Below are 18,230 nucleotides of genomic sequence, written 5' to 3'. Positions count from 1 at the left end.
GTTATACATCTGCTTGCAGTAGACAAGAGGTAAGTGTGCCATCATTAGTCTTTTTTTTTTTTAATACGAAAATGTACTTATTTGCATATACAGTGTTATTCTAATCATATACATGACTTATGTTATCGTAAGAAAATGGTCCATATTTTTTTTTTCTATTACAAAAAACTATTTAGGGGTAAACTAAAATGAGGTCAGTACTAGCAATGTACAATATCGGTGAAATAAGTGCTTTTTGTATAGTCTTTCCTAGTTTTTAAGTGACCTGGCTGATAGCACACCCACCTACCAATAATATAAATGGAGGATCTAACCCACTCTGTTTCGTTGATGAGTAAATGAGTTATCTTTTGAATGATAAAAATTTATTATCAGTCATGATAAGACTCCTTCTGCCAGCAAGAATCGGGCTTCCCAAATTGAGGTAATTTCATGTTAAGTCTGTAAAAAATAAGTCTACATAGTTACAACTTTTTTTTTTTTTTTTTTTTTTTTTCTTTTTTTTTTTAATTCAATGACATTAATGACTATTACGATAATATTCGCAATAATTACCGTCCGTTACCATGAGTAATATACAGTAGTTGTAATATATAGTAGTATTTCTATTATTTTCACATTCACATTGCCTTGTGATTCTTTTGCTTATTTTTGGAAAACCAACTTAACATTGAAGTGAATTGTATTTGTAGATAGACAATTGAAACATTTACAGGGGCTTTTTAATAAATTACGTAACGCCTTGGGGGTGGGAGGTGAGTCGTTATGGTCAAGTGTCATGAGTGTGACATTTTGGGAGTGTGTGCAGCCGTACGTTGAATAAAATTTGCATACATTTTCCCTTTGCATTAATTACCATGACAAAGTGAAAAAAAGTCCTGGTATCATGCTAAACATTAACGAATTATTGCATTATAAAAGGAAATCTACCAAGTGGGAGTGGGGTTGTTGAAGTATTACCTGATGTTACATAACTTTGTAAAAAATTTTTCACCTGTACATGTTCCTTAATCGAAGTGGGTTGGGTGTCTAAAAGTTTAGGACAATAAACGAAATGTGTGTAAAATATAGTTGGTTTAGAATTAAGAGGTATATTCTATAAATTACTGTTTTATAATTTGTAATGACCGTTGTTTTGTTATTGACCTATTTGCATATTGTATGTGATTATAAATAAGTTGTATTTTGCTTGAAATTTGCCTTTTTTTTCCAGTAAATCAGTGAATACTTTAGTGTCTCCTTGATTACTTTCCAGAACCGTTTTCTATGTTTTAAATCACCAAAGAAAACTGACGAAGATTTGGGTAAGGAGCTTTATCCAGTGCTGGAATATGCCCAGTTTTCGTCTGCAGAACAGAACACCCTTTATTTTATGAAAAACGAGATGTGGGAGAAAAATTGAAATTATTTCAACCCATATTCGGCGGAGTGTCATCTGTCAACAAGGAGGTATGTTACTGCTTAGTAACACACCAACTACGAGTGTTACACATTTACTTGCAGTAGACAAAGAGGTGAGTGTGCCATCATTGGTCTTACCAGTAGGAAAATTTACTTATTTGCATATACAGTATAATTTTGATTATATACAATACTTGTGTTACCGTAATATAATATTCCATTTTCCTTTTTTATCCCAAAAAATATTTAGGGGTAAACTAAAATGAGGTCAGTACTTGCAATATACAATACCGGTGAAATAAGTGCTTTGTGTATAGCTTTTTCTAGTTTTTAAGTGGCCTGGCTGGAAGCCCAACTATCTACCATACATATGAATGGAGGATCTAACCAACTCTTGTTTTGCTGAAGAGTTAATGAGTTGTCTTTTGAATTATAAAAAATCACTATCAGTAATGCAAAAACAATCTTTTGGCCAGTAAGAATCGGGCTTCCCAAAATGAGGTAATTTTATATCAAGTCGGTAGAAAATAAGTTCACAGAGTTACAATATAACATTTATATTTATTATTTTTTTACCGATTCACTTGATTATGATTTGTTTGGCATGAAACAATTTTCTGTGTATAAAACATATACTGCAAGAAATTTACAATAGATACATTATCATTAAGTCATTAAGTAGCAGCCAAGTCTTATTAAGTGTGAAATTAACATAAATAGATAACCAGTGAAAAAGAAAAAAAATCCTTAAGATAACTAATGTATTAAGTTTCAACAAAAATCAATGACATTAATGAATATTACAATAATATTTTCAGCAACTACCGTGTCTAGCTTTGAGTGATATAAATGTTATAGAGAGCAATACTTTTATTATTTCCACCTCTCACACGGCCTGAAGGGGTTGTTAGAGTTGCGATCTTTTTTATTCATTCTTGGAGAACTAACTTGAAACTGAAATGAATTGTGAATCTAGACAGATAAGTGAAACGTATCTAGAGGGGCTTTTCAAAAGTTACCTAGCACCTAAGAGTGGGAGGCGAGGGGTTTCTGTCAAGTGTCATGGCTGTGATATTTGGGGAAGGTGTGCAGACGTATGTTAAATAAATTTTTCATACCTTTTCTCTTTGTATCAAGAAACACGTCAAAGTAAAAAAAAATCACGTATCATGATAGACTTTAACAAATTATTACATTATAATAGGAAAACTATTAATTGGGAACGGGTTTGTTGATGTACTACCTGATGTTACATAACTTTGAAGTGATTTTTTACTTGTGCATGTTTCTTAATAAAGAAAGGGTTGGGTGTCTAAAGTTTAAGACAACAAACGAAATGTGTGTAAAATATAGTTGGTTTAGAACTTATAAATTGTTGTTTTATCATTGCTCATTACTGTTGTCTTGTTGTTGAGCTAATTGCATATTATGTATAACTATTAATAAGTTTTATTTTGTTTTAAGGTTCAGTTTTGATTAAATCAATAAATAAATTAGTGTATGCTTTAATTCTGGCTGAAATAATTTTTTTTTTTTTTTTTTTGTGAACAAGTAAAGAAAACGGACTGAGAATTGGGAACTGAGCTTTGTTCATCACTGTCTGTAGTTTGTCACAGTATGGACTAAGAAGAAGCAATCGATGAAGTGTTTAAAGGGCTGCTGGCTAAACCCCCATAAAAAGAGGCTACAGAAACGTTGGATCTGATGAAGGTCAGTGATTTATCAAAACATTTCTAATTTTAACTGCTTTCTTAGTCTTAAAACACATGGAAGCACAGTGCCCTGGCCTACAGGACTTAAATGATTTGTTTTTCGTATAAATTTTTAAGTATTTAGAATATTGCACAGCATATTCCACGTTAATTGTCAAATTCACATCACTGGAGTTGTTAGAAAATAGGAAAGTCGTCAGTTATTTCTTGAAAACTTTAATATCATCTGTCTTTCATTCTTGCGGTCATACTTAGGCTATGACCCTTGTCCAGACACAAGTTTTGGGCAATCTGAAATGAATGAATGAATTATTTTGGATGTCTAATGGAAGCTTGTTACATAGTCTACAACCTAATTAAAGGTAGGTGTACATCTATGCTTCAATAACTTTAAACCATCTGTAACTACAGATTTGTTGACTGCACGATGTGTGGAAATTTTCTTAGATGTTTTGGACGGCTGGTTTTGATAACTTGAGTCATTGCACGTATATTGAACGCTATTCTAACTTTTATAAGCAGCCACTGTAATTCAGTTAGCATAGGGATAATTCATTCTTGGGATGGAACACATTATTTTTAATCTTGTTCTATTTATTGTTTTGTAATTACTTTAGTAACGCATTATTATTATTATTATTATTATTATTATTATTATTATTATTATTATTATTATCAATAATAATAATAATAATAATAATAATAATAATAATAATAATAATAATAATAATAATAATAATAACAATAATAATAATAATAATAATACCAGCCAAGCTACAACCCTAGTTGGAGAAGTAAGATGCTACGAGCCCAAGGGCTCCAACTGGGAAAAATAACCCTGTGAGGAAAGGAAATAAGGAAATAAAAAATAAACGATATCAGAAAATAATGAAAAAATTAAAATAGAATATTAGAAAAATCATTAACAACATTAAGAGAGATAATTAATATATAGACTGAAAAAGACTTATGTCAGCCTGTTCACAATAAAAACATTTGCTGCAAGTTTGAACTTTTGAAGTGCTAGTGATTCCAGTACCCGATTAGGAATATCATTGCACAGGTTGGTCAAATCTGGAATAATACTTCTAGAATAATGTGCAGTATTGAGCCTCATGATGGAGAAGGCCTGACTATTAAAATTAACTGCATGCCTAATTACAAACAGGATGGAACTGTCCTGGAAGATCCGAATGTAAAGGATGGTCAAAATTATGAAAAATCTTATTTAGTATAGGGTAGATTGTAATATATTGAGCTAAAGTAGTTAATCCTGGTAGCACAGTTGATCACAAGTTTCTTTATAGAATACCCGTCTAGATACTTGTTTACAAAAGCATGTTTTTCTAAGATGATAACGACGAATATTAATACCTAATACATTTGAGAAGAGAGAAAAATTTGTCACAGACTGCTAGAGGTGGAGACTAGATTGTCACCCAAGTTTTTTTAAGTTGTTTTAGTATCCTACCCCCATAAACTGTTTTATTTTCATTAAGATTTAATTGTTTGATTGTCGTCCAATCCCTAACACTAGTGAGAACATTATTTAAAGTCCAAACGGTATCTTCAACGTCATCTATGAAGGATTTTAAGTGTAAATCACATACAAATAGTTCAAACTTCCCTTTGCCTCTGCAACGCTTTTGATAGACCTATAGTATAGATAAAGAATAAGATTGAACCTAGTACACTTCCAAGTAGTCCTTATTTGCTTAATGGTCCTTAATATGAGTAAGAGTTTCCAATTCATGCAAAGTAGTTTCTTTCAACAACGTAATCTATCTACTATAAACCTTCATCTTCAATACCAATGGGCCGTAAATCATTAAGAATTAGTTTGTGCACAACTGCATAGCAAGTAGTACTAAGATGGAGTATTATCAAGACGCCCCCCTTTATCCTCATCCATCAACTAGAACAGATCATTTGCAACAGAGCATAGAGTTGTCTACAAATATTAATGATTGTCTGTATGTTGGCAATTCTTCGAGACTTTCTAAATAGCTAACAAGTAGTTCTAAAATTACGCATTCTAACACATTTGATACAAAGAATCAATTAATTTGTAAAATATAAGTACGAACTTAATGAATTCTAGAAATTCATTAGCCAGTTCTTGGCTGCTATACCCATTCGGAGCTCTGTTTTTTTTCCTTTGCATTTCCCGGTTTCCTAGATTTTTTCTTAGTGTTCAGTTTTTTTTCCCCGTAAGTTGGTAATTATATTGGCACTTTGTGGTCTTGTATTCCCTCCCTGCATTTTTAGTTACTAACCGACTCCACTTTCTTTACGTCGTTTTTCTCTCATCTCTTGTCTCCTTATCGAGCCAAGATTTTCTCTTACCAGTTATAGCCCTGCTATGTGTTGTAAGTGTTACAAGTGGTGTCATATGGCCTTGAAGTGCATAAATGAGCATTGGTTTGGATTTTGTGGTATATCTCTCGAGTCAAGAGTGTGTGGTGACAAAATCAAGGGAAATAAAAAAAAAAAAAACAATCAAAACGCTGAATTTGTATGGGTGCTCATAATGTCAGTTCTAGAGTGTATCCCCGAAGGCCTAAAAGTGATCGTTCACTTAAGACAAATAATGAAAATCTAAGAAATGATAGTTCTGCTTTTATTCATAATCAGGTTCCAGTGGTTAGTGAAAATTTCTTGGGAAAAGCTTATGGAACAGCAAAACCAAAATTCGGTCAAGATCAAAACTCGTGAGGAGAATCAGTTCAATATAATAACTCTTTTATCAGAATTTCTTAAAGAGATTGAAGAACTTCAACAGGCCGTGGTAAGTATTAAGAAATCTATGAATGGTATATCTTTGCCAAATAAAAGAGTTGTTTTTAATGAAAGTATGAGTAAAAATGTTGAGGTTGAAGAGATATATGATAATGGTGGTGAATGTCCAGTTACATGCAAGGCTGTCTCGTCATCTAAACCAGATAATGTGAAAAATGTGATCAGAGATTTTACACATATTCTTTATTTGATAACTGAATATATGGTAAGTCCAACAAATGAGCTGAAAATGAATATACTTCATTCTGCTAATAAGTTAAGAAAGACTATTCCTCAAAATGGCACACAAACGCCATTTTATATCCTGGATTATGAATAGTTTAAGAAGAATACGAAATACCGATTTGCATGCATATACTCCGTATATGTAGATGTTGATACAAGACCTATGCAAGAAGAAGGTAGAAAGGTTTCCTCACTACAAATTAATTGTTGCAATTATTTTGAATTACAAGCTGATGAATCCACATATTGCAGAGGTTTAACAATTTACATAAGGAATACTATCCCAGCATCATACTATTATGCTAATAAAGTCAACGGTACTGAATCTATGGCTATAAAAGTAACGCTTAAAGATTCAGAAATATGTATTGTTAATGTTTATATGAATGCATATTTTTTGGTTATTCAGGATCTACCTGACGTCATTTATTATTGGGCTATTTTCCCCTGTTGGAGTTCTTGAGCTTATAGAATCTTGCTTTTCCAACTAGGGTTGTTACTTTGCTGATAATAATAATAATAATAATAATAATAATAATAATAATAATAATAATAATAATAATAATAATAATAATAATAATAATAATAATGATAATAATAAAACCTGAAGACCTCCTCAAGACTCTCATCACCACCCCTTTTGGTACATACAACTTCATTCACTCTTGTTTTGTCCTTCGTAGTGCTGGGGCTAATTTTCAATTCCTCATGGATGGAAAAGAAGAACACCTCTGTCACCTATGTATCCTTCTCGACCACCTACAACAGAACAGCCTTGTATTCAGGTAGGACATGTGTACCTTTGGCACTAACGAAGTATCATTCTTAGGTTAGGTCACCACATCACTCGTGAAGGCATCTACCTCCTTCCTAAGAAGGCATTATTATTATTATTATTATTATTATTATTATTATTATTATTATTATTATTATTATTATTATTAGCTAAGCTACAACCGTAGTTGGAAAAGCTGGATGCTATAATCTCAAGGGATCCAAATAGGAAAAATAGCCCTATGAGATAATGAAACAAGGAAATCAAAAACTATATGATAAGAAAAGAACAATTAAAATAAAAGGTTTTAGGAACAGTAACACTATTAAAACAGATCTTGCATATATAAACTATATACAGTTTTTTTTCAGCCTGTTCAACCTAGAAATCAATTCCTACAATTCCGAACTTTTGAAGATCCATTGATTCAAGTACCTGATTAGGAAGATCCTCCTATAACTTTGTCATAGCTAAAAAAAAAAAAGATTCTAGAATACTGTGTAGTATTGATCCTCATGATGGAAAAGGCACGACTATTATCATTAACTGCATACTTAGTGTCACAAAGAGGCTGGTACTGTCCAGGAATATCTGAATGTAAACGATGGTCAGGATTATGAATTTTTTTTATGCAATATGCATAATGACCTAATTAAACGACGGTGCCAGAGATTAATATCTAGATCAGGAATAAGAAATTTAATACACCGATGTGATTCAGATGAGAGAACAATACCTGAAACACAGTAAAATTAATCAATCAAAACACTACTTCAGAATAGATTGATCACCGAAAATCGTATAAGACCTTCTCAATAAGCCAATTTTTTGTGCAATTGAATAAGAGAGAGATCTCATGTGTTTCTCAAAATTTTCAGTTGAGAATCACGTCTTGAATGTTAAAAGTCGTACAAAGTTATAAACATTATTGATGCTGAGTCACTGTCCTCGACCTACTTATATTCATATTTCAAGTTTTGTTAGAATTTAACTTCATGCGCCATAATCTGTATCATGCAGATGAGAAGGGATATGTCTATCAATTATTTTGACTAGATTCCTATCCAAAGGAAGAACATGCTCAACACCATTATTCATTTGTAACCAATTCAAGCCAAAAACATAACTAAAAATGCCATTATAGTCTGCTTGACATTTTATATAAATTTTACACGAGTAGGACACAGCTTTACTTGTTAGGGAAGTCGATGTATACGAGATCTAAGCAATTATCAGAACTGTGAGCAGCGTCACTTATAATTTGCTCACAATCGTTCAGAACTTACCCACTCCCTCGACCGACAAAAAACTGCAAGATTTCTTAGGAATGCTCAACTATTATCATGGATCTCTACCAGCCATCACTGCCACTCTTGCCTCCCTATGTGCCTCCCTCAAAGGTAAGCTGAAAGACCTGAAGTGGGGTCCCCTTCAAAAAGCAGCATACAGGGATGCGAAGAATGACCTATCAATCGCTGTTGCTCTCATTCCTTGTGTCACATGCCCCTCTTCTTCTCTCCATAGATGCCAACGACGTCACTATTGGTGCATTACTCGAGCAGGTGGTCAATGACTCGCCCCATACATTGGACGTCTTTAGTAGAAAACTGTCCACGGCAGAATCCGACCTTTCTACCTTCGACCGTGAAGGTATGTCCTTTGTCATTCTCATAGACCAAAGACCTCTGGTGCCCACCTTCCCTCGACAGTCTGATGCCTAGTCCAACCGTCAACGACAACTATTCACTGTGGCTGAATATAGTTGCACCCTTCAACACATTCTTAGGAAAATGAATCCTGTTACCGTTGCCCTTTCAAGAAACACACTGTCTGCCATTCACCTGGGATTGGATTATAACACCTTCGCAGAAACCCAACAAAAAGATCCAAAGTACCAAGCATGCACAACTTCGTGCACATAGTGGGGCGGTTTAGCTCGAAATTTCAAAAGGATTGTGCATTTTGTGATACAAGCATCAAATTTTGCACAAATGTACATTGATATATGGCGAACATTTTCAGATATTGAGCCACTCGGAATTCTCCCTTCATGTCTGCCATATTGGAATTCAAAATGGCCGCCATTTGAAATCTACATTTTCTATTATCTTTGGGTCTAATGCTGCTATTGACTCGATTCTGGTGTCTAACTGTATGTTTTGGGGGGCAAGGAATCTAATGGTAACAATCTGCATCGCATATTTTTTACCAGTGAGCCGCCATATTGGATTTCAAAATGGCCGTTGTTTGAAATCTACATTTTCGATTATCTTTAGGTCTAATGCTGCTATTGACTCGATTCTGGTGTCTAAATGTATGTTTTGGGAGGAAAGGAATCCGATGGTTACAATCTGCATTGTGTATCTTTATAAATTAGCCAACATATTGGATTTCAAAATGGCCGCCACTTGAATTCTACATGTGCGATTACCTTTGGGTCAAATATTTTTACAGTACATGACCATATCCATTTTTCAAAATGACATACTTTATTACAGTACTCCACTTAATTCACGAGAGATGAATATTCATTATCATGTATTTTTGACAAGACAACATTTTACTCAAAGTCTGTGAAGTAAAAATTGTTTGAGTTATTGATTAGATTCTGTTTTGTTCTAGGTTTGATATGGTACCTTTCATATATGATTAGTTTTCTCCATTCCTTCAATCAATATCATAAAAGGATCAATTCGGGGTTGTGTCTGAATATCCAGAAAATAATGTGAACATTAACACAAAATAACGTAAACTTCTCAAAACTAGCTTTCCCTGTAAAACTCTAAATAAATATCGACTTACTTCAACTACTAATTTTGAGTTTTATAATTTTGATACATGTCTTAGGTCATGTCTTAATTTTGATACATGTCTTAGGTCATGTCTTAAATATCTTAGTTAAAATTCTGACATGCTATGGTGTAATATATAAGGTTGGGTGTGTACTGACATTCTACAATGGTCTTGTATTTGAGGCTAGGTATACATCGGTACTGAAGATATGTGTACATAAACCATCTCATGTTAACCAGTTCACCACTGCCACAAGTAAATGAATGTTGTGGACTCATCTTCATGTGCAGTCCCCTTCACACACACACACACAGGGCTGTGCACTCAAGGGCAGCCTTCTTGCACTTGCAGCGTCTCACACACCCTCTCTGGCACTTGCAAGAAACCAGCTCAATGCAGGTGTGAGCTGCCTCAGGTAGCCTGGTCCAGTATGGTGTGTATTGTCCTCCAGTCATTGACCAACCCCAGTTTGTTGGTGGTGGGAGTTCTGGTTCTGGCAGCAGTATCTGACCCCACACATGTCCACCTTGATATACTGCCCTCTTGACATGTTCCTCTAAAGCTGCCTTCGTTGGAGGGATCAGCTGCACATTGTTCTTCCTTGCGAAGAGTTTCCTCCTGGCCTTGTCAATGTCCGTGCATTTACTGGTTCGATCATACAACAGGATCACGAACCTCTCGATGATGCACATTGCATCATTTGGTATGTCACTTGGTGCGGAAGACAGCTGCATCAGCGCCTCAGTTAACTCTGGCAGTACTGTCCAGACTGCCCATGCGGTCTTCTTGCCATGTCTAGCAAAGCTTGACACAATATCGCATCCAGTTAGATCATGGAAAATTGGCAGTGCACGAGCCTTCTCTGGTCCCAGTCCAGCTGCTATTTCATGTGCTGCTAGGTATCGGAAACTTTCGCCTGTTCTGAATGCCAGCCATAGTTTGTCTTCTGGTTGCAATTCCTGTACCACGGACACTGCCAGCACCACAACATCAGTGTCTACAGTCCGGATGACTATTGAATGGTGTCCGTGCTTAGCTGCGTGGGATGCATGCAGCAACATCCTCCTGTCAGCCTCTTCATGGTTGCATAGGTCGAGTGAAGTCAGATCTGGTAGGAGTGGCTTGCTGAGCACTGCCTCTCCATCAGTAATGACGAGTTGCTTGTCCTCCTGGTCAAACCACTCCAAGAGTGCTGTTGAGAGAATCATAAACAGCTCGGTCTTGTTGCTGTCCACTCGTAGGAAGTTCTGCCAGTTTCGTGGTATAGATGCGGCGGCCGCCACACGTCTCCGCACGCCCTGTCCCCGCTTTGCATGTGTACTACCTTTCAGTGAAATGGAGTTTGGCCTCAACTGATCGTTTTCCTGGTCATTCTTACACGGAATTTTTAAGAGTGTATTACTACCACCACCCCACCACCAGAATCAAATCATTAGATCCTCAGATAATGTAAACTGTAAATTGAGAAGCGGCCATGCAATTTAAAGCACCGATTTTGAAATCCATAGTGGCGGTCCATAGGTAAAAAGTATGCAATGTATTTTGTTATCATTAGAATCTTTGTCCACCAAAACATTGGATTCCTTGCGCCCCCCCCCCCCCCGAATCATACATTTAGACACAAGAATCAAGTCAATAGTGCTATTAAACCCAGAGGTACTCGCAAATGTAGATTTTAAATGGCGGCCATTTTTAAATCCTACATGGCGGCTCAATGCTAAAAGATACACAATGCAGATTGTTATCATTGGATTCCTTACCCCCCAAAACATACAGTTAGACACCAGAATAGAGTCAAAAGCAGCATTAGACCCACTGATAATCAAAAATGAAGATCTCAAATGGCGGCCATTTTGAAATCCAATATGGCGGCTCAGTGGTAAAAAATACACAATGCAGATTGTAACCATTGGATTCCTTGCCCCCCTAAACCTACATTTAGGCACCAGAATCGAATCAATAGCAATTTTAGATCCACAGATAAGCGCAATTGTAGATTTCAAATGGCTGCCATTTTGAATTCCAATATGGCGGACATGAATAGAGAATTCCGGGTGGCTCAATATCTGAAAATGTTCGCCATATATCAGTGTACATTTGTGCCAAATCTGGTGCTTGTATCACAAAATGCACAATAGGTTAGCTATGCTGCCCCACTAACACCCCTCCATGGGAAAGACGGCCCCCTCAACACCACCACCCTCTGTGATGTCACTGCTGGTAGACCTCGACAGTTGATAACCGCTCCCCGGCACTGGCAGGTGCTTGATTTTATGCATGGCCTTTCACATCCCTTGCGCCAATATACAACATAGTTACTGAAGACGAAGTTCAGTCGGTACAGCATTACTATGGATGCTATGCATTGGGTCCGTGCCTGTACTTCATGTCAAACTTCAAACGTACATTGACACACTGATTCAGGAGTGGCCACACTTTCCTCAACCTCAGCACCCTTATGCCCACATTCACATAGATGTAGTTGGTCCCTACTCACATCCAAGGACATAGTTATCTTTTTACCGTCATTGACCGTTCCACATGTTGGCCTAAAGTTATTCCCATGGAAATTGCAACGTCCGCTTCATGTACATCTGCCTTATTCTGAGGGTGGAGGGTGAGATTTGGTATCCTTAAGCAAATTACTTCTAACAAGGTGACCACTTTCACCTCTCACTTATGGATATCATTAGCGAATCGTCCCGGGATCACCCTACATCAGGCAACCACCTACAACCCTGCTGTCAACGGAATAGTTGAACGCTTTCTTCACACCCTCAAAGCAGCTTTAATGTCCTGCTGCAATGACTTGCTGCAAAAGACCACTCCTAAAGATGCACTTGGTGTCTCGGCAGCTGAAATGGTTTATGGTGACCTACTGGCTGTCTATGTCGAATTTTTTTTTCATTTTCAACCTCCTCTGAGAATCTCCAGTGCCTGCTGCCTGACTTACAAGATCCCAGCAAAGCAACACATACCGACATATTCTGCAACATATGTTTTCTTGTACAGCAACCCTAGCAAGCCACCGCTAATGGCCCATTATACGTCTCCTTTCTTTGTGATCCGTCGTACAACGAAAGTTTTTTTTTAATTAACATTTGTGGCAAAGAAGACTGGGTCTCCATTGATTGCCTAAAACCTTGTTTCTCCTGCAAGATGACTCGCTTACAGTGTGCCTCTCAGGAGCAGGGTGCCCTATTTCATATGTATATAATTTTTAGGGGTGGGGGTATGTACCGAATGTGTTTCATACACGCTCATACAATGGTATTTCTTTGCTTTTATCGCTCACTCTTCCCCAAACTGGTCATGGACCAACTTCTGGAATTTTGGTAGCTCATGTTTTAGTTTGTTTGAATTTTTTTGATGATCTTGCTTGCAAGTGCTTGTATATAAGCTCGAATTCTGTTTAATAAAGTTTAATTGTGTCCATCTCGCCTCACTGTTTTACCCTTATAGCTCACTCACACAGTACCTCTGATTACATATCAAAAAGTGTCATCATTTCTAATATCAACTGCCGAACTATTTTAGACTTGAAGGGAACCTTTTGTTATATGTATGTTAAAATTCTGTACATTTTATTATAAAACGTAATATTTTTTTCATATATGATTTAAAAATAAAACAATTAAAATTTTCATGTATGTTGATGTAAATATAAATTCAATTCATTTTTTTATAGGTTAATGTAATTGTAACTCGAAAATTTTGTTTTGTTTTGGGATGAGAGTTCTAGATACTGCTTTGACACGAGCCCTCTTACAGGCTTGAGTTACACAAGATGATTCTAGAGTAGGTCCGTGGCGTGGCGTCATGTGGGGTAATGCTAGTCATGGGAGCATCTAGTCCATCAAGAATATTCGGGAGTTTTAGTCCCTCGTATATAAAGGACAGGTGATGAGTGACAGATACCTGACCAAACACTACTCGTGAGTGGAGACATTTCAGCTACCTTCACTGTGACCCTGAATTTATTATTGAACTTGCAACGATTTATCTTGAAAATAAAGAAGTTCAAAAATTCATCTGTTCAACATCAAAAGTTGTGTTCCTTCATATCAACTTTTAATATCTGAAACTAAGCAACGTTTTCTGTTCCTTGCTGCAAATGAATTTGTGATGTTAACTCAGGACCTACTTCTTCGTAAAAACATGTATATGATTTATTAGTTTTTGATGTGCCTTAAGTATTCGGTGGATCGTATATAATACTTTAAGTATTAATGTTGAATCTTATCTATAGCTATATTTCATGTATGCTGGCTATCATTTTCACTTCCTGTCAATGTTTTGCTATTGTTTCGTAAACTCTATGAATGGATTTTGCTTAATGTCTATGTCGTGTACAACATTTAAACGAAACACTTTGATAAAGCCAATAACAATGTGATATAAGAGCGTCTCATTAAAAATGGTTCGAAAAGCAAGCTGCTGACATGAATATCACAATCCTTGAGTGAGAGAAAGGGAACTGTTATGTTCCATGGTTACGAAAAAAATTAAAAGGGGGTGTACTCAGTCCCATGCCTCTTAATATAATATTAGATGAAATAGCAAGTTATGAATTCCAGGGATATTTTCAAGTAATATATGCAGATGATATTCTTATACGTTGCAAATCAGAGGAGACTTCTGAGTATTGTGTTGGCTGAAATATCAGATCTGTATATCTTGGGGTCTTGTGGTGAATGTGTTAAACCCAATATCAGACACGAATAATAATCGATAAAGAATTGTGGCTCAATGTAGTAAAATTATTATTATTATTATTATTATTATTATTATTATTATTATTATTATTATTATTATTATTATTATTTTTATTTTTATTATTATTATTATTATTGCAGGCTGACTTCAAAGTTAAAACATAGCTTGAGAACCAAAATTTTTCAAGTCTAAGGGACTTGATATAGGGAAAGCAGTCTTGTGCGGAAAAAAAAAAACAAAAGAATAAAATAGATATCAGAAAAAATGTAACAAAATGAACATAATTATAGGCAAGAAGGTATCTGAAATCATTGTTATTTCCCGATCGAAAATTGTAACATATATTTTGGATTACCAGATGATTACGTGTTATAACTTGTTCACTTTAGAATGAAAATGAAAAATGTGACTAGAATATTGTACATGGTATCCAATGCACTATTCAGATCAACAAACACTGGCTATTCCACAGGAAATTTTGAAGTGGAAAAGGATACAATAAGATATATTTTTCTTATTTTTACGTATCAATATATCCCTTGAGATAAAGAATAATTTTCCTATCAAATATTGAATATAATATTGCTTTTTTCATTATTTTTTTATGGTTATTTATGTAACTCACAGATGTCGCTGGTTTTGTAAGTGATGACGTAACGTCTTTAAAAACAACCTGTTTTCTTCAGATTCCTTGTTAGTGTCTCGACCAATCAGGAGTCGTTTTCTCATTTTTTTTTCTAGAAAAAATGACACGGACCCTCTTGATTGGTTTAAACTTGAAAGAAAGCCGGCGAGATGGAACTGTAAACGGTAAGAAATCAGGAAGCAATGTCAGTGCGCATTGGGGCTGAGGCATATTCACACCTTGATAATTAGCTACTCAAATCTACGTGCATATCGAGTTTGAATCATGTGTTTTAAATATGGTGTTGCAGTAATCTTCGCCATTTTATGGGCTTTTGTTATGAAGGTAAGCTTTTTTCTTCATTTTTTTCTCACTCGGCTGGTGTTTAGAGTTTGTAAGGTTAAGAAATTTCAAGTTTTTTAATTATTCAATAAAACCAGACTTGCAGTTTTGTATTAGAGATCTCTTTTTATCTATCTCTGTAAAACCTATTGAGGACTCTTAATTGCTGGAAGATGGCGGCTAATCTCATAAGCAGTGTTTAGTACCGAACGTTTTATATTAAAATTTCTGATTAAGTAATGTCATTTCTTATAAATCCAGATGAATCCTTTTATCAGACCTTTTTAGCTGGCATGTCTTTAATCTTTTAAATTCTTAATAGCTAAAGACTGTTTGGAGTAATCATTAGAAACTGCAAATCTTATAAGGCTTTAACTAAAGCCTTAAAATTTTGTTTAGAATAATCGGCCTTACCAAGGAATGAAACTTAGATACAATTCTTGTAGCATAATTTTTAGTATTTTTTAAAGCGTTTACATATCCTTTAAACTGTTATTCGGTAGCATTCGGTGTACTGCAAACTTCAAAGTAATTTCGTGTTTTTATTGATAAGATTTTCAAACTTGGAATATATTGGATAGATTTTTAAACTAACACTTAACCCGTGCGTATTTTCATTCGTAGTAACTTTGTGTATTTAATTTCTAGCGTAAATTTTAAGCATTTCTTTTTTTTTTTGGGGGGGGGGAGTTAATTGTGAATTTATAGTAAATTCTGCCTTTTTTAATCTTCTAAATCTAAGACTTAGGTCTTATGCAACGGCGTAATTACCAGAGATTTTGAATCCAGTGTTTTATATTATCGTAGCTGGTGAGTAGTGGTCAACCGTAGGTTTTTTTTTTTTTTCGTTTTTATAACCGGCAAATCTAGCAAGGTGGTCTGTAAAGCTTCCTTAATATTCAGTTACAAAATGTTAGGGGTAATGTTTTGACTTTAGTTAAAAAGTTTTCTAGGCATTATTGGATTTTCAATTCAACAGCTCTGTTGATACATTTTCCCTGATTACAAGCTTAAAATTGCTCATTTTCCTATCTGATCTTATGGAAGTGGTTTTGGTTAACTAGATAATATATAAGTTAAATCTTTGTATTTCAAGTGGTGAGGTGTTAGGCTAACAACTTAGAATAGTACCCTAAGAGTAGAACAAAGCGTGTTAATCTTATTTTTTGGATCTCTTGATTTAGGCTGGTCCCATTTGCACGTTTTATAGTTCTTAGCTTTTGTTCTCTTGAATATTTAATTTTACTGATTTTAGCTTTGTAAACACATTTTGAACTGTAGGGAAACTTAAATTTGATATCAGTTACAGGCGAGTTTGTGATTTTCTAGTATCTAATGTTTAGAGGTTTTCTGAAAAAAAAGTTAAATAAATTTAGTTTGGATAAACATAATCGTATGGTTGTGGTTGCTATCCATGAGACTCAAAACATGTTTTAAAATTTGTTTCAAGTTGCCTATCTCACTATACAGTCATTGAGCTTGGTGTGAAATAAGATTTTCCTGAATATTTGAGAGTCATTAAAGTTAATCTTATGTTTAGCATGGTTTTTACAACAAGTGGCTTGATTTAACTGATTTAACAAGTGACTGGCTATTACTAATTTATATCCTTCCATATTCTAATGTACTGTGTATGGTGAATAGTTTTGTTTTTAATGTTGTGATTTGATTTAAGCATAGCTTCATGATAAATTCTTAACCTAAAGCTAGTGTTGTAGTTAATTTTCTTCGCAACCTTTGTCAGGTTTTTTTTTTTTTTTATTTTTTCAAAATATGATTTTTCCCTCTCGATTACAGTTAATCTAAATCTTGTCCTCTGAACATTTTGTTATGAAACTTAGTCAAATTTGCTTGCTATCATTATAATTGTAATCCAACTGTTCTGATTTTATCTTTAATTTTAATGACGTTAGTCTTCAATTAAATAGAATGTCAAAATCGTATTAGGAAATTTTAGCTAGTTTGTTTTTGTATTTTTGTTCAATGTGTGTTTGTCTGTAATGTGACGGAAGTTAGATATGAAATTTTTATTTATTTTTTTTTCCCAAGCTGTGACTTGTCCTGACAAAGCTTAATGGAAGTTCTCAGCATTTCCAATGAAAAATTGCAGGAGTGTGTGCTACGCAGCAGAGAGATGGAGAGAACGCTACGCAGCAGAGAGATGGAGAGAACGCTACGCAGCCAGAGAATTGGAGAGAACGCTACGCAGCCAGAGAATTGGAGAGAACGCTACGCAGCCAGAGAATTGGAGAGAACGCTACGCAGCCAGAGAATTGGAGAGAACGCTACGCAGCGAGAGAGGTGGAGAGAACGCTACGCAGCGAGAGAGGTGGAGAGAACGCTACGCAGCGAGAGAGGTGGAGAGAACGCTACGCAGCGAGAGAGGTGGAGAGAACGCTACGCAGCGAGAGAGGTGGAGAGAACGCTACGCAGCGAGAGAGGTGGAGAGAACGCTACGCAGCGAGAGAGGTGGAGAGAACGCTACGCAGCGAGAGAGGTGGAGAGAACGCTACGCAGCGAGAGAGGTGGAGAGAACGCTACGCAGCGAGAGAGGTGGAGAGAACGCTACGCAGCGAGAGAGGTGGAGAGAACGCTACGCAGCGAGAGAGGTGGAGAGAACGCTACGCAGCGAGAGAGGTGGAGAGAACGCTACGCAGCAGGGGAGTTGGAGAGAACGCTACGCAGCGAGAGAGGTGGAGAGAACGCTACGCACCAGGGGAGGTGGAGAGAACGCTACCCAGCAGGGGAGGTGGAGAGAACACTACGCAGCAGGGGAGGTGTAGGGAACGCTACGCAGCAGGGGAAGAGAAGCTGCTACACAACATGGAATGACTGAACATAC

General features: G+C 35.8%; 1 protein-coding gene across 1 annotated transcript in view; it reads left to right on the top strand.

Annotated features, from left to right (window-relative positions):
• The window catches only part of LOC137615970 (octapeptide-repeat protein T2-like), an 18,483-nt gene extending 259 nt beyond the window's left edge, over positions 1-18,224 (top strand). Inside the window, exons 1-5 of the mRNA XM_068345652.1 lie at positions 1-29; positions 1,256-1,514; positions 2,959-3,111; positions 15,163-15,391; positions 17,499-18,224. The exon at positions 1-29 is cut by the window's left edge and continues 259 nt beyond it. Coding sequence (XP_068201753.1) covers positions 15,332-15,391; positions 17,499-18,224 — 786 coding nt within the window. The 5' untranslated portion in view covers positions 1-29; positions 1,256-1,514; positions 2,959-3,111; positions 15,163-15,331. The remainder of the gene's footprint in view (positions 30-1,255; positions 1,515-2,958; positions 3,112-15,162; positions 15,392-17,498) is intronic.
• Positions 18,225-18,230: the final 6 nt, after the last annotated feature.

Source organism: Palaemon carinicauda, chromosome 22 (assembly GCF_036898095.1).
Source record: "Palaemon carinicauda isolate YSFRI2023 chromosome 22, ASM3689809v2, whole genome shotgun sequence".
Lineage (NCBI taxonomy): Eukaryota > Metazoa > Arthropoda > Malacostraca > Decapoda > Palaemonidae > Palaemon > Palaemon carinicauda.
Note: the sequence above shows the minus strand (reverse complement) of the source record. Positions and strands in the feature narration are given on the sequence as shown.